This window comes from Pygocentrus nattereri, chromosome 2 (genome assembly GCF_015220715.1).
Source record: "Pygocentrus nattereri isolate fPygNat1 chromosome 2, fPygNat1.pri, whole genome shotgun sequence".
Classification (NCBI taxonomy): Eukaryota; Metazoa; Chordata; class Actinopteri; order Characiformes; family Serrasalmidae; genus Pygocentrus; species Pygocentrus nattereri.
In genome coordinates this window covers 22024269-22046887 of record NC_051212.1, presented here as the reverse complement: position 1 = coordinate 22046887, position 22619 = coordinate 22024269, and the positions used below count along the sequence as shown (strand labels likewise).

The 22619-nt window shown below is 38.3% G+C and overlaps 1 protein-coding gene across 2 annotated transcripts; it reads right to left on the bottom strand.

The window, feature by feature from the left end:
• Window positions 1-1963: 1963 nt before the first annotated feature.
• acox3 (acyl-CoA oxidase 3, pristanoyl) lies at window positions 1964-22377 on the bottom strand. 2 transcript variants are annotated; one of them, XM_017699608.1, is made up of 18 exons: window positions 22303-22377; window positions 21253-21435; window positions 20800-21033; window positions 19825-19899; window positions 19388-19477; window positions 18278-18421; window positions 16851-16939; window positions 16569-16665; window positions 15887-16069; window positions 15577-15699; window positions 15348-15468; window positions 14102-14224; window positions 13785-13898; window positions 11388-11503; window positions 5266-5440; window positions 5087-5154; window positions 4891-4977; window positions 1964-2928 (listed from the first exon to the last, which is right to left on the bottom strand). In XM_017699608.1, exons 2-18 carry the CDS (start codon window positions 21421-21423, stop codon window positions 2809-2811), a joined length of 2130 nt encoding a protein of 709 aa, XP_017555097.1. In that variant the 5' UTR covers window positions 21424-21435; window positions 22303-22377; the 3' UTR covers window positions 1964-2808. The 2 variants fall into 2 exon arrangements, with proteins under 2 accessions (XP_017555097.1, XP_017555098.1); XM_017699609.2 differs by lacking the exon at window positions 22303-22377 and having other exon boundaries at window positions 21276-21406.
• Window positions 22378-22619: the final 242 nt, after the last annotated feature.

Here is a 22619-nt window from a genome sequence, read left to right as displayed (position 1 = left end):
AAATAAATAAAATCACTGGCAGACAAATTAAGCCAGAACATTCTATTTATATAAAAAGAAAAGAAAAACAAAACTACAGGAACTCACCACATCTGTTTCCTTGAGAATGCAGCACCTGTGTCTTGTTTAAAGCCCACTGAGCAGCTTTACACGATCTAATGGAAAACCTCTGCTGCTCAACATTTACCCTCATGAAAACCACACAGCGTTCAGCAAACCAGAGAAAAATCAAACGGAAAAAAGCAGCGCTCTCCAGTTGTGTGTATGGAAAAGATTTCACTAGAACATCAGGTAATTTAGAAGGATAACACACATGTAACTTAAGTATTCCAAACATCAAGTTTCACACCTTCAAAGCAGGAGGCACAATTAAAAGTGAGGATGTAACATTTACATATTATAAATAGACTCACAATATTACTATTGATGTTCTTCTGTTTGTCCTGGTTTAATTTGATCACAATAAGAAAATCAGACCTGTGCAAGATCAAAATGGACAAATTTCCATTTGTACAAAAATGACTATGCACCCCATCAGACCTTTAGAAAAAAAATGTTAGAACCAAAATGTTTTTTGACTTGTAACAACACACTTTTTGGTGCTACACCGAACCATTTAAAAGATTCTCTAAAACACAAATATACAGACCCATTCCAAAAACTTTGAATATCATGGAAAAGTTGATTAATTTCCATAATTCCATTCAAAAAGATGAAATCTGCATCTCCATACAGATCCTCAGCAGAAGGAATCATGAAGTCCTCTAAAACATTCTGGTAGACTGTTGCGGTGACCTTGGATTTAAGAAAGCACAGTTTACCAACACCTGCACCAGACATTGCACCCCAAATCATGACTGACTGGATATTTCACATTGGATCTCAAGCAGTTTGGGTTCTGTTCCTCACCCGTCTTCCTCCAAACCCTTGGACCTTGATTTCCGAATGAAAGGCACACTTTACTTTCATCGGAAAAGAGGACCTCGGACCACTGGCCAACGGTACAGCCCTTCTTCTCCTTGGCCCAGTTGAGACGCTTCCTACGTTGGCTCAGGTTCAGAAGTGGCTTGACCTGAGGAACTCGACAGTTGTAGCCCATCTCCCGGATGCGTCTGAACGTTTTTTGAAGCTGTGACTCCTGCCTCGTTCCACTCTTTCTGGATCTCTGCCAGATTCTTGAGTCTTCTCTTTTTGATAGTCCGCTGAAGCCCACGGTCATCTCTTTTGCTGGTGCATCTTCTCCTGCCACATTTTGTCCTTCCACTAGACTTTCCATTGATCTGTTTGGACACAGCACTCTGTGAACAGCCAGCCTCCTTAGCTATGAACTTTTGTGGCTTACCCATCCTATGGAGGGTATCAATGATGGTCTTTTGGCCAGTTGTTATGTCTGCAGTCTTCCCCATATTGAACTGAACTGAGACAATTGAAACAAACTGAAGCAATTTAATGACACCTGGGGAAACCTGTGCAGGTGCTTTGAGTTTAGTAGATGATTAGTGTGTCACACTCAGTTTAAAACATTCATGCCCTGCAAAATTTGGGCTGATTTCTCCACAGTATTCTAATTTTTTTAAATTCCTGTTTTCATGGGTTTTTATGAGCTGGAAGCCCAAATTGTGTAACAATAAACAAATAAATACTTGAAATCATTTAAATTGTGGGCCCTGAATCTATAATCTATGAAAGTTTAACTTTCTGAATGGAATTATGGAAATTAAATAAACTTTTCTATGATATTCAAATTTTTTGGAATGGGTCTGTATATATAACCGTTTGCCTATCACAGAGAACAACCATTTAACCATGCAAAAACACGTAACTCTTCAATGGTCCTTTGAGCCTTTCATAGTTCTACAAATAACCAGAACCAAACTCTTTGAAGAACACCTTTAAAAGGATGCACTACACACTGTAAAGGTTAAATTAACCCAGGTCAAGGTTTGCATACATGAACATATAGTATGCTTATTTTAATTAGTTTTTATTTATTTGAAAAAGTGCATATTTTTATTACAATTTGCTGATGTAATATTGGTTTCTAACAGTGTCAATACTGCGCAAAAATCAAAATAAAATAAACACAACATTACAATAATGATCTTAGTAGATCATAATACATTTAAATTAATATAATTAATCATAGGAGAAAACACAACCTACAGTGGGTTTTATAATAAGTCATTTAACAATTTTTCAATTAAAATTTTTTATATGTCACATTAATCATGGTCAATATGGGTACAAATTTTAAAAGTTTTCTTACAGGCTTACAACACCCTGCATGTTCCTCTGCACCATGGATTTCAAAAATATATTGTAGGCCAAAACATTTGCTCAAGACTGTCTGAACACCATGTCTATTCAAAGAGGTAGCTTTAAGAGGCATTAAATTCATCAGATGTCTGTGTCCTATCACCACCGCAGTGCACAATTCTGACTCTGTAAGTTGCTCTACAATGATGCATTTAATGTCAAGCCACTTGATTGCTTATATTTAAACATTTAATTATATTAAATTTTTTTTTATTTAAATTTTTCTTGAAGGTACACCAACAATGAAAGAATCGAAAGAATTCCCTGTAGCACTTCATTAATCTGCTAGTGAACTGATGCAATGCAGGCTTGGGCTTTCTTACTATAGCTTAGAATTTCCAATATCATCTGTAATAAATGCCAATGACACTATAAAAGATTGAAGAGAATTTTCCCTTTTTTAACTGGTCTGCATTTTGATTCTGCACCAAGGCACATCTTTCAGGAAGACATGTCTTGTGGCCAAAGGGCAATGTCAGCATTCCCAGTACATTACAGCTTGGCTCTGAGAGATCCCACTTTAGGTTTGTCAGAGCAGAACTCAGCCCACCAGGATGGACGTTCCAGAACGTTCTTGCCCTGCAAGACTGTGGCCCACAAGTTCTTATAGAGCTAGAACATAAAAACAAAAGAATGACAGGAGAAAAAAATACTTGAAAGCTTTTCATACATTGCTGCAAAACTCAGCTTAACCCACTGAAACATCTAACAGGAAACACAATATGTTTATACACAACATTTTTTAACTCCACCCTGACAAAGTTTCCGCAAGCACTGTTTCACTGGACTTAAGCAGGAGGCCTCAATCAACAGTCCTGAATGTTGTTTCACAAGTCAGAAATCCTCTTTACAGGAACTGTGAGGAGTGGAGTCAGAGAAAGGAACCAGTGCCAGAACGAAGAGTAACTTTCCTGTAAATACTGACTCGACTATAAACAAGCCTCAAGTGTGTGTGTCCAACCAGTGGAATTAGTCAAAAAGGCTGAGTGTGTGTGTGTGTGTGTGTGTGTGTGTGTGTGTGTGTGTGTGTGTGTGTGTGTGTGTGTGTGTGTGTGTGTGTGTGTGTGTGTGTCACTGTTTTGTTAAATGTCTGGGTCTCTCTATTCAGACTTTTAATAAAAGGGCTGTCTGTTTTCTTTCACTCAAAAATGTATGGTCTGACAGACAACAGATCAATAATGTTGAGAAAACAAGTTAAACTGAAGAACCGACATGACTTGTCAGGGAGTCACATCTCTGTAGGGCGAAAAGATATTAAATTGCCTTGAAGGCAGCGGCTTCACGAACAAACTTCTAAGTGCACATAGTTTAGTAATAACTCAGCTTTCAGCTGTAGTAGTTTGGTAATATGTGACAATGTTAATACACAAAGACTGTTTCAGAGGACTTGAGCAGTGGTTGTAATAGTTTAAATAGGTGATGCTGACTTTTATTGCGACAGGGCATGTTCTTCTCATAAACAGTGTGTAATTAAAGCCACTCTGTACCAAGATCTGAGCCCTTTAAAATATTATTTTTAACTTAAGTGATGGCACACATACTTTCACCAGACCTTCTGAATCAACCATAGTAAGCATAGGTAGGCCTTCAAAATCAGAGAACAAAAACACTTCTGCATTTCTGTTAAAACAATTACAAAAAAGACACTGACCGCATTAATGGGCCACAAAAAATGATCCCTCTACAGTTTATGGCAAGGATAAGAGCCTCTAAATTACCAAGATAGCAAGCTTAGTGGTTAGGGATACTGAGAAGCTGCTAGAATTCAGTTCCAGGTAGCAAGCATGGAAAATAGACCTTGCACTAGACTAGAAATCTGCAATTTTAAAGGTCTGGCATCTATTCCAAAGAAATGCCCTTAACAATAATATGCTAAAACTGTCTGTGGTTAAATTTGCTGGGTGCCAACAACTATACAGACAAAAGCACAATAGGAACATTTAGGTAACACTTTATTTGCTGTCTACTTAGTTACTTCATCACATACACATACGCACTAAATAACACTTAAAGGCTAATACATTACTACTGGACTTTCACAGGACATGAGATGTTTAACAGAAACAGAACATTTACTACTCATAACACTTCCATTAAACTGCACCTATTAGTCATACTGGATGAAAGTGAGATTATTAAGGAAAACTGGATGAAGGAAATAAGAAGAATAACACAAACATATAAAACATATAAAACATACATTATTACACAATATATGTAATAATAATGTAATAATGAGACATCTTGAAAATACTCATATAAGCCGTCCATAAATACTCCAGTATTGCTTTTTAATATGTTATTCAATGCCTTTGTTATGAAGTCCTTATGTAGGCTGCCTTCAAATAAAGTGTTACCAAACATTTCAACTTTTTCTTTCTGTTTGAATATAAGACCTTGGTTTATAGAGATTATGCCCAAATTTGATTCTGAAAGAAATTAGGGGATTATTTTTGCAGGTTTATGTTTTTACTTTAGCTCCAGTCACAATGAAGAGCAGGAAAGTTGTGTGTGAGTAGGGGTGTGCATGTATGTTTTTGCAGCTGAGTGCTGAGCAATAGCAGGGTCTCTTACCTCACCATCAGCTTTGCCAATGGGTGAGTTTAGAATAAAGTCAGGAGGTGCAATCACGTCAACCAAAGCCACAGCATCGTCCTTCAGCTGTGAACAACAAAAGTCAAACATTTTCCTTCAAAATCTGTCATTACCGCATTTGCTGTATTCATCTGTTTACATATGTGCATGTATTTTTCAAACAGAGAATTCTGACCTGGCCGCAGAGAGCGAGAACAGCATTCTGGATAAAGTCTGCTGGCTCCTTACCAGATAAGTAACCTCCTTATGAAAGAAAACAAGTTTTGTTTTCTGAATAAACGACTGCATAAAAATGACTAATTGTTGCTATCATTTCCATTTGTCTCAAAATTGCAAGGGCACAGAAAGCCATACCCTGGTAGAGGATGGCCATGTGATTGGTGAGGGTCCAGAGGCCGTACAGAGCACAGAGTCTCCTCAAAACTGATCTGAGACCTGCTGGAGTTTCCACATCCTCCGTCAGATCATGGAAGCGCTGCAGAACTGTATGCTCAATGTAGGCTATCGCCAATGAGCGACAGTAATATACCTATGTATAGAGAGACAAAGAGAAACAAAGAGAGAGAATATCTAAACGAATAGTCATGTATTAAGCATTATATGCAAACACACAATATAAAAAGGATTTTTACACTTGTCTATGTTACTTAATATACTCCCAGTAAAAAAATCCACTTCATATTTACATTTTTTGATGTTGTACTAATAAATACGAACTAAACAGTATGAATATCTAGGAATATATATATATATATATATATATATATATATATACACATACATATATATATATATATATATATATATATATATATATACACACACACACTGAGTGTGCAAGTTCTCCTACGTAGAAAGATGAGAGAGGTCTATAATTTTCATCATTGGTACACTTCAACTATGAGAGACAAAATGAGAAAAAAAAATCCAGGAAATCACATTGTAGGATTTTTAAAGAATTTATTTGTAAATTATGGTGGACAATAAGTATTTGGTCACCCACAAACAAGCAAGATTTCTGGCTCTCACAGATCTGTAACTTCTTCTTTAAGAAGCTCTTCTCTCCTCCACTCGTTACCTGTATTAATGGCACCTGTTTGACCTTGTTATCTGTATAAAAGACACCTGTCCACAGCCTCAAACAGTCAGACTCCAAACTTAACCATAGCCAAGACCAAAGAGCTGTCGAAGGACACCATGAAGAAAATTGTAGACTGAATCTACAATAGGCAAGCAGGTTGGTGTGAATAAATCAACTGTGGGAGCAATTGTAAGAAAATGGAAGACATACAAGACCATTGATAATCTCCCTCGATCTGGGGTCCATGCAAGATCCCATCCCGTGGGGTCAAAATGATCATGAGAACGGTGAGCAAAAATCCCTGAACTACACGGAGGGACCTGATCAATGACCTGCAGAGAGCTGGGACCAAAGTAACAAAGGTTACCATCAGTAACACACTACGCTGAGAGGGACTCAAATCCTGCAGTGCCAGGCGTGTCCCCCTGCTTAAGCCAGTACATGTCCAGGCCTGTCTGAAGTTTGCAAGAGAGCATATGGACGATCCAGAAGAGGATTGGGAGAATAACATGTGGTCAGATGAAACCAAAATAGAACTTAAAAAGCATTAAGGTCCTGGAGTGGCCTAGCCAGTCTCCAGACCTCAACCCCACAGAACATTTGTGGAGGGAGTTGAAAGTCCATGTTGCCCAGTGACAGCTCCAAAACATCACTGCTCCAGAGGAGATCTGCATGGAGGAATGGGCCAACATACCAGCTACAGTGTGCAAACCTGGTGAAGACTTACAGGAAACGTTTGACCTCTGTCATTGCCAACAAAGGTTATGTTACAAAGTATTGAGTTGAAAATTTGTTATTGACCAAATACTTTTTTTCCAATTCTTTAAAAATCCTACAATGTGATTCCCTGGATTTTTTTTTCTCATTTTGTCTCTCATAGTTGAAGTTTACCTATGATGAAAATTACAGACCTCTCCCATCTTTTTAAGTAGGAGAACTTGTACAATTAGTGGCTGACTAAATACTTTTTTTGCCCCACTGTGTGTGTGTGTATATATATATATATATGGAAGATTTTGAAATAAAGAGTTCATAAGAGGGGACTTATTGAACAGATGAGAAATTGCCAAAAGGAACACATTCTTCTTCATGTTTATAAGTTCTAAGTCATTAGACAATGTGTGTAAATCTTAAGTGGATGCTTGCACTGGAAGTATTAAAAAAAAAAAATCTGACACAAGACAAAAACATAACACAAAGGAAAAAGAAGGGAGAGGGCAGATTTACGGGCAGGGAGAAACTGAAGGTCAGTTTGGTGTTAGAGAAATAATTGAACGTTTTCAACCTAATCTCTCTCTGCTTTATATGTAGTACACAGTTTAACTCTTGATTCATGGTGATAATAATAATAATAATAATAATAATAGTAACAATAATAATAATTATTATTATTCATCTATAGCACACTTCATTGAGGTAGAGACTCAAAATCACAGACAGCTGATTTCAGTACAAAAAAGTTGAGGTTATGGATTTTCTTCCATTACTGTTACTGTTTGGTAACAGATTAGATTTTCTTATTTTTTTGGTTTAAGATTAAGTTAATTCAACAAAAGATTAATTTCTTATAACACTTTGTACTCCTTTACCAGGGCTGCCAATAATAGTGGAGGTGGGTATAGTCTTCATTTAAGGTCACTTGGCAGGACACAAACTGTTTTGGAGAGAGTCTGACACTTGAAAATGAATGACAGTCTAGCAGAGAGAAGAAGGAGGGTGGGGTGAGACATGTGGAGTCACACATTTTGGGTGGAGCTGGACAGCTGCCATCTCTCTAAACTCTTGCTATTATATCAAATGTCCTTGCAGCCCCTAGCGTGCCATTTCTTTATAGCCAGAACTTCAAAACACAGGGCACACACCCTTTCTGCATCACATCCATGTGTGCAATGACAGCAAGCTGTTCTATGTATTGTATTACACAAATTTGGGGGGGGTTAATTCAGTTCAAGTGTGAATGACTCAATAATGTCATCAGAAACCCACAAAGACTGGACACATCACAAAGCTAAACATGACTGCGAGCCTGCAAACGCCCCTCAGCAGAGGCCCATTACACTCAGACATTAAGGGCAGATTTAGTTAGCTTAATGCTCCATTTCAGCATTAAAAAAGTAGCTGTTGTGATTTATTGCAACAACCCTTTCAACTATAAAACAATCAAAGGGGATGTCAATGTCATAGCTGTTTTGCGCTTTTACGTCACTGTGCATGCATTTACAGGATTCACTGCATTTATAGCTCCCCATACAAAGTGCAGAATCCTGGAAGGAGATTATTATAATGAAGTAGCAATTCCACTTTACCAAGGCCAATAGTAGATACTAGGGATGCATCGATACTGATATTGGTATCGGGTATTAGCCCAATACTGTGCTCTTTTACTCATATTCATAAAAATGCACCGATATCATGTTACGTAAGCAGAGTGTACAATGTGACACAGTGAAGCAGGCTCTGCTCACACAGAGATGAGCTACTGACTCCATCACAGTCAAACACAAAGCATTACTGCCTGGTTCAGCTTCAGTCCATAGTGTTAGCAGCACTGCTCAATTTTTCAGCCAGTTTACTCAGTATTTGGTGCACAGCATTTCATTTTGACTGAAACAACTTTATTTGAAACTCTCTGTAGACAGAGGTGTGTGTAGAGGCTGCAGTTAGCATATAATTCAAAGACTTTGTCTGTAACCAAAGGTCTATCAAAGAACAAGATTACAAAAATCACTTCATTCATTCCTTCATTTACAATCAGCTAGGTTTTAATGATTTACCTGCTGAGGTACATTAATCTTCATGTAAATGAGCGCAATGTCATTCTAAGTAGATTTATTCAATATGGTATTGGACTCTGTATTGGTGAGTACTAAAATGTATGTACAAAATCACATGGTTCAGCTCATCTCCTTCAGCCTAGCAAAATAGAATCACTTAATTTCGTAAATTTCTGATGTATTATTTTGAAATATCTTATTTTTTCAAAATATTTATTCTGTTGAAGAAAATTACACTTTGTTGATGACGAATAAATTATTTGGTTCAAGTCAAAATGTGGAGAAAATAAGTCCTTATAATCAACCTAATGAGTCACACCTCCAGATGCAGAAAAAGGGCCACTGGCATCATGAAGGACCCCACTCACCCAGCACACACATGTCTGTCTGTCTGTCTGTCTGTCTGTCTGTCTGTCTGACACAGCTTGAACCTGAAACAGACTCCCAACATGTGTTTATTTGCACAGTTTCCATTAAATAAGTCACTAATTTGGCAAATCCTGCTGGTGCAAAGTGGTGCAAGACTGTCATTAAATTGTGCCTCACTTTGTGAATTTACCACTTAGAGTCTAGCAATCTAGAACAGAAGTCTTCAAGTCTGAACTTTGATTTCAGTTTTTGGCTCTGTATTTTGAAATCACTGTAGGTAACTGACTGGCCATGGATTTCACCTACCAGTGATCACCAAATCCAGGACTGGAAACTGGATTCAAAGTTCAGATTTGAAGACCTCTGAGATCCTCTTCAAATGTAACTTCTACAATATGGCAAGAGCTCTTCAGGGCCCCTTCAGTGAAGTATGCATTTTCTGAAGATTTACAGTTCAAAAGCCAAAATGAAACCTCTTTATAGAACATTGGGTCTGATCCAAGACACTAAAAGGTCTGTTAAATGTTATGCAGGTGTAGTGCTATGATCTGGATTAACATAAGAGACAAGTTGTAGAACTTGCACTGGGTTAGATTGGACAAAATTTATGTAAGTTGGACTACTCGATAAGGTCAACATCAATATCAACATCTCTCAGACCTTTTACAACCCCAATTCCAATGAAGTTGGTACGTTGTGTAAAACATAAATAAAAACAGAATATGATGATTTGCAAATCCTTTTCAACCTATATTCAATTGAATACACTACAAAGACAAGATATTTAAATGTTCAAATGGATAAACTTTTGTTTTTTGCAAATATTCACTCATTTTAAATTTGATGCAACATGCAACACGTTCCAAAGAAGTTGGGACAGGGGCAACAAAAGACTGGGAAAGTTGAGGAATGCTGAAAAAAAAACACCTGTTTGGAACATTCCACAGGTGAACAGGTTAATTGGAAACAGGTGAGTGTCATGATTGGGTATAAAGGGAGCATCCCTGAAAGGCTCAGTCGTTCACAAGCAAGGATGGGCGAAGTTCTCCACTTTGTGAACAACTGTGTGAGCAAATAGTCCAACAGTTTAAGAACAACGTTTCTCAACGTGCAACTGCAAGGAATTTAGGGATTTCATCATCTACAGTCCATAATATCATCAAAAGATTCTGAGAATCTGGAGAAATCTCTGCAAGTAAGCAGCAAGGCAGAAAACCAACATTGAATGCCCGTGACCTTCGATCCCTCAGCCGGCACTGCATTAAAAACCCACATCATTCTGTAACGGATATTACCACATGGGCTCAGGAACACTTCAGAAAACCACTGTCAGTGAACACAGTTCGTCGCTCCATCTACAAGTGCAAGCTAAAACTCTGCCATGCAAAGCGAAAGCCATATATCAACAACACCCAGAAACGCCGCCGGCTTCTCTGGGCCCGAGCTCATCTGAGATGGACTGACACAAAGTGGAAAAGTGTCCTGGGGTCTGATGAGTCCACATTTCAATTTTTTTTTGGAAATCATGGACGTCGTGTCCTCCGGGCCAAAGAGGAAAAGGACTGTCTGGATTGTTATCAGCGCAAAGTTCAAAAGCCAGCATCTCTGATGGTGTGGGGGTGTGTTAGTGCCCATGGCATGGGTAACTTGCAAATCTGTGAAGGCACCATTAATGCTGAAAGGTACATGCAGGTTTTGGAGCAACATATGCTGCCATCCAAGCAACGTCTTTTTCAGGGATGTCCCTGCTTATTTCAGCAAGACAATGCCAAGCCACATTCTGTACGTGTTACAACAGCGTGGCTTCGTAGTAAAAGAGTGCGGGTACTAGACTGCTTTTTATTTCATTGGTCAAGACAAGGGGTCAGAGCGTTCTAAATCTATGTAAATGAGAGGGGAACGCTGAATAACTACTTTTAAAAATGCCAATTCTTCAATGCAATGCAATCTACTGAGCATATATAAACGTATTGTTCTCTTCTATAAATGATCATTTTATTGAGCAAAGTAACTTATTTGACTATTGGAATATTTGGAAAAAGAATGTCTGTAGAATGTGTAGGCTGTATCATTCCACAGCACAAACAGTGTGTATGAATGTCCATGGTAAGCTATAGAAGTCTCGCTGCTGCATCACTCATGTTGTGCAAAGGTACTATGCGTGAACCAGGCCTCAGAGAACCAAGTGCTGTCTTCTGCACCAGTTCACAGGGAGGTTACTAAATAGTATGGAGTACAAAGTGCAACTGTACCTGGCTGTTACTGCGAGCCTCAAAATCTCCCAGCCCTAGAGCCTTCTGCTGGGTCAACTTCCTCTGACTTTCTCCAAGCAGGAAACACACCAGCCACTTATATGCTGCCAGAGGCACTGCAGACAAAATATATTATTATGAACAAATTATAGAACATTGCATGACGTGGTAACGTAGAAAATTTGCAAAAAACATAGGCTTTGTTGACAAATATAATATCTTGTAAGAAAGCTGATGTTTTTGCTTTCTTCAATAGTTGCAGTAGACAACTTAAACCAAGTGGACAAATGAGAAAGCCAAATGGGCTTGGACTTAAGGAGAAGCAGATGTATCAGGATAGATATTAAAGATAATGTTGGAAACAGGTGGGGAGGCTTTGACTAAACTGGATCTGATTATCAAGTCTGATCTTTGTCTTTTTAAGGCTTTACACACCCACCCACTCCCACACATGCAGATATTTAATTAAAATCCATGACAACAAGGTATACGCCTCATATTTGTGTGAATTTGTAAGGTGAGAGAGATAAAAGCTGAACAAAAAGCCCTGTAAGTCTAGGGCCAAGCATTTGGGAATGCTTATTCATTCATTTAACATTCTTTCTGAGCGAATGTATGGAAAAAGCACACAACCCACATTTGGATTCAAATTTAATAGCAAATTCAAACTCTAGGTAGCAAGGAGTTATTCTCATATTACATCCACAAGTGATTCAGTCATAGAAAGGAAATGAACAAGTTTGGTTTTGACATTTGGGAGATAACAAGACCCCAGGGTTTGCCATTTTGGCAAAAAGCAGCCTCTCTGCTATAACATTAGTGACACACTTTTTCTTGATTTGCTGGTACTTTTCACAGTGTGTCATTTTGTCACCTAGCAGCCAGTCTGGGTTTAAGGCCCAAACCAAGCAGCTGGTAGGTGATGTCACTTTAATTGTGGCAAAAACATTCAGTGCTTGGTTGGACTGTGGTGTGTCACTGCTTGGTTGAGCATGTGCTAATGGCACTGCTGTGTACATCAGGAGTGCTTTGTATAGGGACAAAATGAATACTGCTAGTTTTAAATAGCTGCATTACTAAATCATCACTGTCTCATCAAAACCTACAGAAACTCTGTGTATGTTGGAAAAAAAAGTGCAATTCTGAGTTTATGTTCAAATTGATTTAGTATTTTTGCCAGTGTAACACAGCAAAAACAGCCAAAAAATATTTCTAGTGCCGTTTGGGCAACTTCAGCCATTCAAACCTCTATTTTTCCTCCCTCACAATTTTTTTCCACAACTGTAGAAAAAAATGATTGGCCAACCTATGTTGGCCAGCAGAGGGTGGATGTTTTCCCTTCTTACTCTTTGGGTATCATGTGAAAAAAACACTGGGGAGCTAGCTGGCTTACAAATATATACCTGCTTTGTAACCTAAATTAAAGCAATAGCTATATTGGGGTTTTTGAGTCATTAACGTATGCTACAAACAATAAAGTATAGCCGAGCTAAAGATTTCTTGCAGAGCTGTTAAAATCCCTGCCTCTAGATTGGCGGTTGAACTGAACAGCCCCACTGTGGCTAGTGCAGCATGCTAATTGTTAGCCAAAAAATAATGATGTTAAATTAAATTTAAAGAACGACGGTTTCTTCTTCTGAAATGTTGCCATTTTGGAGGCACAAGGTTCCTACAGCGATATGTTGTTCCATGTGGTTGCATTGCTGTATCCATCAAACCCTTGACAAACTGTTCATGTTATATGCTGTTTGACAAAGCGTGACACACAGCAAGTATTCCATTCAGTCTCCCCAACCAATTAAAATGCAGCTCTTTTGACCCTGGTTGCCAGGCAACAGCCAGTTAAGTCACAAGCTGAAGAATGAAGTCTGGAGTGCAGATGTAGAGCAGATGTGCTGCAGAGGCCCTTACCCCATGATGAGCAACCCTCCCTGCACAGGCATCTCCAGCACAGAAGAGCCACCTTATTACAGTAAAGCACACATGAAACATGATACCGAATGTGTATTACAGGGTGTTGTTTTGTCTGAGCAACCTTCCCTGTGGATTTTAGGAGATGGTCGCTTTGTCCACCCATTATTGTTATGAGTCATTCTGAAAAGTTTGATCCAGTACAAGCAAGGAAAAATAAGCTCCTTCTTTCCTTTGGTTAAACATCTAGCTCAGGTTATTAGGGTCACCTCTCAAAACTTCAACTTGAAGCACAGAGTTTCAATTTTGCATTAGACATTCTTTAGAATAACATTGCTGATGTGCCTTAGTGACGTATTTCTTACGCCAGAAGAGAGATATCATTTATCTGTATCAACACTAAAGACTCATTAATCATGCAAACAGTGCTAAATGATGTATTTGGAAGCTTTAAAAGGAGTGTCCCATCATTAGATGCTGACATACCTGCTGAGTTCATGCACTCCTCCACTGAGCCAGCCGTGAACCTGCTCTCCAGAATCCTCTTCCAGTCATCCAGGAAGTTCACTGTCTCTAGAGGAGACTCTATCCTCCCTTTAGCTAGAATTGAGTGCATATTTGTGATGGTGAGGGAGAGATGTGAAGAACATTAAGAACAATATACATTTTAATAGCCACAACATGCTGAGGAAATCATCCACTATCAGCTGAAATATAGCATGATCCTCCTTCTTCTATCCTTCTCTATTAGCATGCAGACTGTAAACTGTCTATTAAATAGGCCTGTGTGCTGAAGGACAGACCCTGCTGTTTATGCTGCAGCAAACTGAGTAGATAGTTGCTGGTCTGTTGAAGCAGGACATTGTTATCTCCCTCGTATGTGCAGTTTGGGTCACTGTCATCACGGATGTCTCCAAGTCGGTTCACTAAAACAAGAAGAAGAGGTAATTTATGGTTAATTAGACTAATACCTACAACATCAAAATACACAACATCACTGCTGTAGGAACAAAACCTCCAATCTCCAAAAGGACGACTTTACAGAAGAAGGAGAAAACATCATTTACTTTCAGTGTAAGTCAATGGAACCAGATTTTTTCCAAGTAATTTTGGGCCATTTAATTTGGTCCATTCATCATGAAATTTATACACAATGTGAAGACAACAAGTACTTTCAAATTGTGAGAAAAAAAAACAAAAAACAGCAAAAAAGATACGAGGTTTTGTTCCGAAAGCAATGATATGCATCATGATATTTAATCCTCCTGAGATCTGGCACTGGTGCAGACAAGAATGCTGATGAAACCTGCAATCTTGAGCTAACAAATAAAACAGCTGAAATAAAATAAGTTTACTAAATTACAATATACACATTACAGTATACGCCACCAAATCCTTCGCCAACAGAGAAAAAGTCATTTAATTTTTAGCTGTCCTATGAACATATTAGGCTCTGTCTTCTGTGAAATTTTTGTCATTTCAAAACCTGTAGCTACAGATAGTATTCTTATTCTAAAAGAGATTTCTTTCTGCTTCTGTTTTGCCTTCTTCTGCGTATTAGCAGGATGTTGTGTTCTCAAATGCTATCAAATCATTCTATGGTCCCACATAGAAACCATAAAAGACTTTCACATGGCTCATTTTCTTTTACACCATTTTTTCTTTACAGTATCATTCAAATTATTTTTAAGAACAGTATACATTTATAGTGATAGATTTTCATATGTTGTTGTAGAACTATGTCATTTTTTTGTTTTTTTCTCAGTCTTTCAGCTGCAAATGTTGATACTTCCAGTTGTTGTCAAAATTGTACATTTTGGTAGTGGAAAATTCAGTGCATGCCTTCTAATTATACTCTTTTTAAATAATACAACCTGTTCTTGAAGTATTTATGAGATCCACTATATGCTTGGAAAAACACATTGCGACATATGATAACATCATGATAAACCTATCCACTATATAAACAATGTTCCTGATGTTGATGCTGAATGAAAGACTATAATGTGTTATGACTGAAAAGGTGCTTAGGTGAGGAGTAGAACTCACTGGACAGAAATCCATGTCCCCCACAGGCCTCACGGCACTCCTGAATCCCCCGTTGGGCTGTCCACGAACCCAGAGGCTTGCTGGAGCACGAGATAGCATGGATCTCTCTACCAAGTTCAGCCTTAAGAAGCAAAATGCACAAATGCACATAGACAAACAGTAAAAATTAGGGCCTATTGGGTTAGTCTAACTGCTTATTAGGTTAAGGTGAACTGCAGCAATAGCGTACCTGTCTGTCACTGTTATCCTTCATGAAGAGGCCAATCTGAAACTCCACAAAGTTCTTGTAGAAGGATTTGGAGAAGAAGTCCAGTGCATAAATGGCTGCTAAGTATGGAATAAGGCGCCATTGCTGCAACAGAGAATATGTAACCAAAGAATGTTATTCATCAGTAACTATATTAAAATTGTATAGACTTGCAACACTGACTCTTACAACTTTCACTTTGAGAAAAGATAAAGGTGTGCATGGTCCATAAAATCTTCTTTCTTATGATAATATAATATGTGTTGGTCAGCAAGATATGTGTTGCAGGTACCTGGAGCTGGTAATCCAGTATTGGTATCTCCACATCCTCTTTGGGCCCAAACTGACGTCGCGTGGCTGAAAAACGCACAGCTACTATCAAGGCTAACTTCAAATTCACCACAGCCATTCTCGTTATGGACACTCTACCCCCAGACAACGCACCCAGAGAGGCCCCAAAACGCTTATTAGGGTCCTGAGAGAGAGAGAGAGAGAGAGAGAGAGAGAGAGAGAGAGAACTTGTGACACTTCAAATAAATAAAACTCTGTGTTTGGTTAGGCATCACTCCTGGAACAGCATCAGAACTGACACCTTGTTTTCCTAAAATCTTCATCTCTGGTTTCAATCAGTCCAATTATCTGACTGCTTTACTTCCCTTACACTAAAATCTTTGTTGAAGAAGAAAATGGAAGAACTATGAAGAATGAAGATGAAAATTCCAGAATGGAGACTGGAATAAGACAGACTGACTTGGGGTTTTTTCTTATGACTCTCACCACTGCTTAAAAATTATTTTGTGATGAATATAATCCATGTAAACCTTAATAGTAATGAGATATTTTCATGTTTTGCACTGTGTGTAATTTCATGCAAAAGGTGTTGAATTCTTTCAAACTATTATACTGTATTCTTCTTAAATAGAAGGGACCAGAGCACTGTGAAGTTTTTATAGGAAACTAAAGCTTATGCTGACCTTAAAAGGAGTTACGTATAGTCCATCAGGCGTAACATCTCCTGTTTTATTGAGCAGATTTTCCCGAGGGATCCTGACATTGTGAAAAACTGCAAAACTGGCAAACAAAATAAGCCTAATATTATGAAGTTGCACACAGCGAAATCCGTGTGCAAACACTAAGGTTTTCAACACACATTTAAAAAAACACTGCCACCTGGTGGTATTTTAAATGAATCACTCCCTTAATGCAGCTGGTGAGAAAACTCACATGTAGCACAAAGCAATACAGTGCTCACTCACCCATTGTCCAGCCCATTTTGGCCCAGTTTCTTTCCCATGTCTCCAACCATCACTCCTGGCATTGCCAGCAATGTCTTGGGATCCCTAACCTGCAATATTAAAGCAAGATAAGAGCAATGAAAAATGAGAAAACGAGAAACGTCCAGTCTGTTCTTTCACCCAAACCAATGTAGAATCACAGCTGAATTTTCAACAAAAATATTTAAGGTGCCTCTCCATGCCAAGCCGTCTTAAAATGTTTAATTCATGAAGCTGAAACCAGTAACTCTGAGCATGGAGAGAATCCATTCTAGTGGCATTTCCACATGGACATAGTTTGACACGGAAAGCTTACAAACTGCTCAGGGCAGTTTTCTCGACACAGTTAGCTAACTAAGGCCACGGAACAGTTTGCAGGGATGATGCAATGACATAGCTATTCATTGACCACATTTTACAGAAACTGAAAAATGTTAAAATTTTTAAAAACAAGATCAGTTCTCTTACACGGTCGTCAAATAAATGAAAGCAGAGCACGATTTTCAATCTACCATTCAATCAATGTCAAACCACCATTCTAGCAAGAATTACTAAATGTTAAATAGTGCGGCCACCTAGGAGAGAGGAGCTGCTTAGCATTAACCTGAATGCTACCAGCTCTTCTTTCCACAGAACAGGTTCATTTATGACTAACAGAAGTAGCTGATATAAGTTTAGATGCGAGTGCTCAATGAAAGGGGGTGAATGGAGATAAATGGAAAAGTTCAAATAGTTTCTAACCAACTGATCAGGACCGAGTGTCCATACATATAGGATGTATTTTAGTAAAAAAAGCACAGAAAGCTATTTTTTTCTACAGCAAATGGGTTTTGGGCTGTAAAAAGAGCATTATTGCTACTGAGTGCTGATTCACTGGCATTACTGCTACTGAGTACTGACTGGTTGGTGAGATGATCAGCTCACTGGCTGAGTGAAGCAGTTTGCGCTCACTGACACCATAAATGTACATGAGGCACCGTTATAAACTCCTATAACAAGTTTGAAAGCACTAAAAAAATATAACAGTGGTACTGAAATGTTTTACGCTGTTCCGTATTAAACACATGTATTGATCAAAAATGTTTAAGCATTTACAAACTGTGATTTCGCTCAGGTGCTCCCTATTAATCCATTCATTTTAGACTTGCTTGAGAGCTCCCGCTAAGAGTTTGAATAAACCCAGAAGACTATGAGCAGTAATTTATCTCTCTAAAAATTCTCTGCTAAAGTTTCCACCCATCGCAGTACCAGCGTGAAGCGTCACACTATGGACATGGGAACCACTTGGCACTACAGTGAAAAAGAGGTCTAAGTTTACTAATTCCAGCCACATTACTAATTTGCTTTGTAATCTGGTGGAGTGAATGAACGAAGACACAAATCTGAACTGGAATGGTCAAATGCAGTACCTGAACCACAAAAGAATGTAGACCATGGCAGACTCCATCAGGCGTGTAAAGCTGAGCATATACAACAGCATGCGTAGCAGTTTTTCCCAGGTTCCCCACCCAGAACTTTGCTGCTTCAAAGTCTGGAGAGTTAATCACAAACTCCTATGAAAAAAAAAGGTAGAAAGAGAGAAAGAAAAGAGTGAGAGGCACTGGGAGAATGAGAGATAATAAAGTAACCCTCTACATAACAACTTTAAGATTAAGTGACCCTTATTAATCCCACAATGGGGAAATTTCACCCCCGCATTTAACCCATCCATTAAGTGAAACACCACATACACACCAGTGAGCACACACACTAGGGGGCAGTGAGAACACTTGCCTGGAGCAGAGGGCTGCCCTATCCGCAGAGCAGTTGGGGGTTAGGTGTCTTGCTCAAGCTATAATATTTATGATATAATTTAAGTAATCAAGACATCTACTGATATTTTGATGATTTAACAGATTTTTAGACAAAACAAAAATGAACTGAACAATTAAAAAAAACATGTATAGCCTTATAAAAGTATTTCATTGCAAGAAGACTTTATAGAGGTTTTATTACAATTAAATAAAAAAAGTAATGCACATTAATGTGCCAAATGCACATGAATGTGTCTATCAGTCTATCAGGGTCTATTTCCATTCATTCTATCAATCCCTGTGCTGTAATGTCTTTTTTTAATCAAGTCTAATTGGTTAATTACTCATCATGCATACCAGGGTATACAAGTGGAACTGTAATTCTGGGTGCACATTAAATTCTACATAACAGACTATTTAACATGAATAGGTTCCACCTAATTTGTCTGTGAGCTATGTATATGTGAAATCAGGTAGAACTTTATAACCATGACCTTTGTGTTCATCAGAGCGTAATTCAGCTGGAAGCTAAAACCAGGTGAAGGTCATCTTAACACAGATAAAGCAATCTACAGGTGATAAGAGTGCTACCCTACACCTGTAGTTCTCAAATAACTGACAAATAGCTACACCACTGAAAAAATCTTTTTCATCAGTCTGAATATGAATTTGCACAGCAAAATCTACGAGTTGCAGTCTTTGAGTGGTGTTATGAGAAAAGTGTACCTGGGTTTTGGGGTCATACTTGGCTGTTGTCCTCATGGCCCTTGTGTTGCTACCATGGCTTAGTTCAGTCAGTGCAAAGCATCCGAAAGTCTAAACACACAACATCAAATGCAGCTTGAATTACTAAACAGTATATTTATCTCATTAAGTTTGTGTCTCCAAGGCAATGAGGATAGTACGTTGTTGTTCTATACAGTATAGAAATATTTAGAAGAAATTTAATACAAATTCCACTTCAGAGGAAAAACACTTTACAGTACCAGGCAGGCCAATAGGTCATTTCGTGCTGTTGCCATGACTACAGCAAGGACAGAGGTTACACTTGCTCTGTACTCTGAACTTGAGCAACATTTGACCCAAGCAATGCATGAGCTGTAACTGTGACAGCTACAGCAGTAAATTTTGTCAAAGAGCTGAGAGAAAGAAAAACTCTTTACCTTCATGTCCTCAATGTCCTGCACAAATTTGAGGTGCCTCTGAGATCCAGAGTTAGCCACTGTACCACCAAACATCTGAAAATAGTAATGAAATAAAACATAACAAGGTGACAGTGCAAAAAAATGTACATTCAATCCATAATCACTTCATTTCATTAATTAATGTAACATCTGCATGTCAAGTATAGACCTATTTACAAAAGAGCAAAGCTAAGAGAGGATTCCTCATATGATGATTATGCAAATTTAGACAAATTATTACTGTCTGCAGGATTATCATGATAAACAATATTAAAGTGATTCAAATACAGTTACCAAGTACTGCATATAAGCATTACATAGTCTTGTCCCATAGCTGGCAATCTCCCTGATCGTAATATAGTCACCAAACAATTGCTAATTAATAACTGTCCTAACTTGTAATATTACTTAATAAATTATATTGATAACCATATTCTATACAGACAACATGCAACAGCTTAATAAATTATTACTTAATAAATTCTAATGACAACTACATTCTGAATAGACAGCACATAACACTTAACATCTGGAGGTTCTCTGTGTTTGCTTTGTTGGAAACCTAAATTGTTTAGATTTCAAGCACCAGAGTTTCCCGGTTTCATTTGCAGATTTCTGAGCATTCGGTGTCCAGACTGATAATCTATAATACTCTTTTCAAGTGGCTTTCAAAGTATATATTTGTGTAGTTGATTAGTTGATGTTCCATTTGCACATCCTATAATTAAGTGCAATATTTTTTATTGCTGCATATACATTATAACTAATCACATTGTACAATGGGAATGCAATACAAATATCACATAGCATATGAAATGGAATAAAAGAATAATAATTTTCATAATATTGGAACTTATTTAAATTATTATGATATTCAGTAACATGAATTATTAGGCCGAGGGTATTACTTGTGGTCTGTTAATGGCAAAGCGTTCAGAATAGTGCTTGACTCACCGCCTTGTTGAGGAAGAATTTGGCCCCCACTGACCAGTCATACATGCCCAAACAGTCATTGAGGACAGTCACCTTCCATGGACTCTGCATCATTTCAGCCCGTGTCAGAAAGTTGTACTTAAATAGTTGCTTGCAGCGACGGAAGGTGAGCTCCCTCTTCTTCTCCACCAGAACATCCTCACCCGGCTGCCTTGCAAACAATGGGTCGTTCTCCAGTGTCCGAAAAATAAGCTGCTGCTCAACGAGCAAAGTAAGCAACAAAAAAAAAATAGTCAGGGCAAAACATTGGAACAACATACATCAAAGATATGAATATTATGTAAAATCATAGGGGATATATGCGACTTGACAGGGCATTATTTACAAAAACAAAACATAAATAAGCTTAAATTATAACACAGTCATCTCCCACATACAACACAAGTTAATGAAGATCTTTGTAAATCATGTTACCTTAAAAGCAATTATTTCCTCACCCTCCATGAACCTCATCATTTCCTTCCAGTTGAAGGAGGCCTGTTTTCTGTACTCATCTAAAGGACCACTGGGGAGGTCTGGGATGTCCTGAGTATCCAATTCCTCATCCAGGCCATGTTTGGCCCCTGAGATTTCAGGGAGAGTCATGTTCTCTTCTCCCTAAAAAGATAAATCACCCATGATATGCAGTGATATTATTAAATGATTGAAAAAACTTTTAAAAATCTGAAATTCTAAAACATTCCCTTACAAACAACATCTACAGCAATTCAATAAGAAACTAAGACCTCTATAGTGATACACAATCATTTTAGCCCTCTATAATCCCAGACTTCTCACATAAATCTATAGTACAGTAACTGTCCAAATATACTAGGAATGCATGTAGACAGTCTAAAAATGCCTGTATTGACAGGTCTTTCGATTTATCAGGTTGTTTTTGTTCCTTCAGTAATTCTGAAACTTTAGATCTTCTTCTAATGATGAAAGATGTAACCAGCAATAACAAAAGTACAAAAATACTCGATACCTCCGCCGAGGCACCATGAAGACCTATGTGCACTGACCTGGCCGTTCAGACTAACTGGGTCAAGTTCACCCCCTCGCCCTCTCTGGACTTCATTAGGGTCGTTACTAGATGCACTTCAACGGTCGTGATCTATGTATGTGGTAGCTTAATGTTACTTGTGTCACGCAGTGTTTTCTGACTATTTTATTAAATAATGAATGTAATATTATTACCCTGTTTTAGTGGTAATGCATGACATAACGCATACTGAGCTACTCTAACGGTGATTCACTTGCTTTAGTAACAGTCAACACAGTGACGCGTCCTCGACGGCAGCGCTGCAGACCATTATAACCGCATATAATCACACAACTACTTCAACCACCGTCACAGAGTCGACCTGCCCGACCCAAACCTTGATATCATGCAGGATAAATAACGATTAATCCTCTAAAACCGTCCTCTGCAGGCAGAAGTCTTGTTCGGAGTCCTTTAATCATTTTAACCACAGGACTTACCAAGCAGCTTTCAACAGCTGGGCGAACTCTTCTTCTTTTGTCAAACTGGCGGTTGAAACCAGAGCACACCGCCTCCAGCTGGTCGTGCTTGGCAAAATGATCCAAAATGCACAGTCATCGTCTCAGAACACGACAGCTCCCCATTTCAAGACAAACTAGATACAACGCAAGAGGTGCACGAACTACACAACTCATGCACTTGAGTGGAAGTAGAGATACCCAACGTAAAATATTACTCCAGTAATAGTAGAAGTCCTTACTCTAGATCTCAACTTGAGTAAAAGTACTAAAGTATTTGCCTTCAAATGTACTTAAGT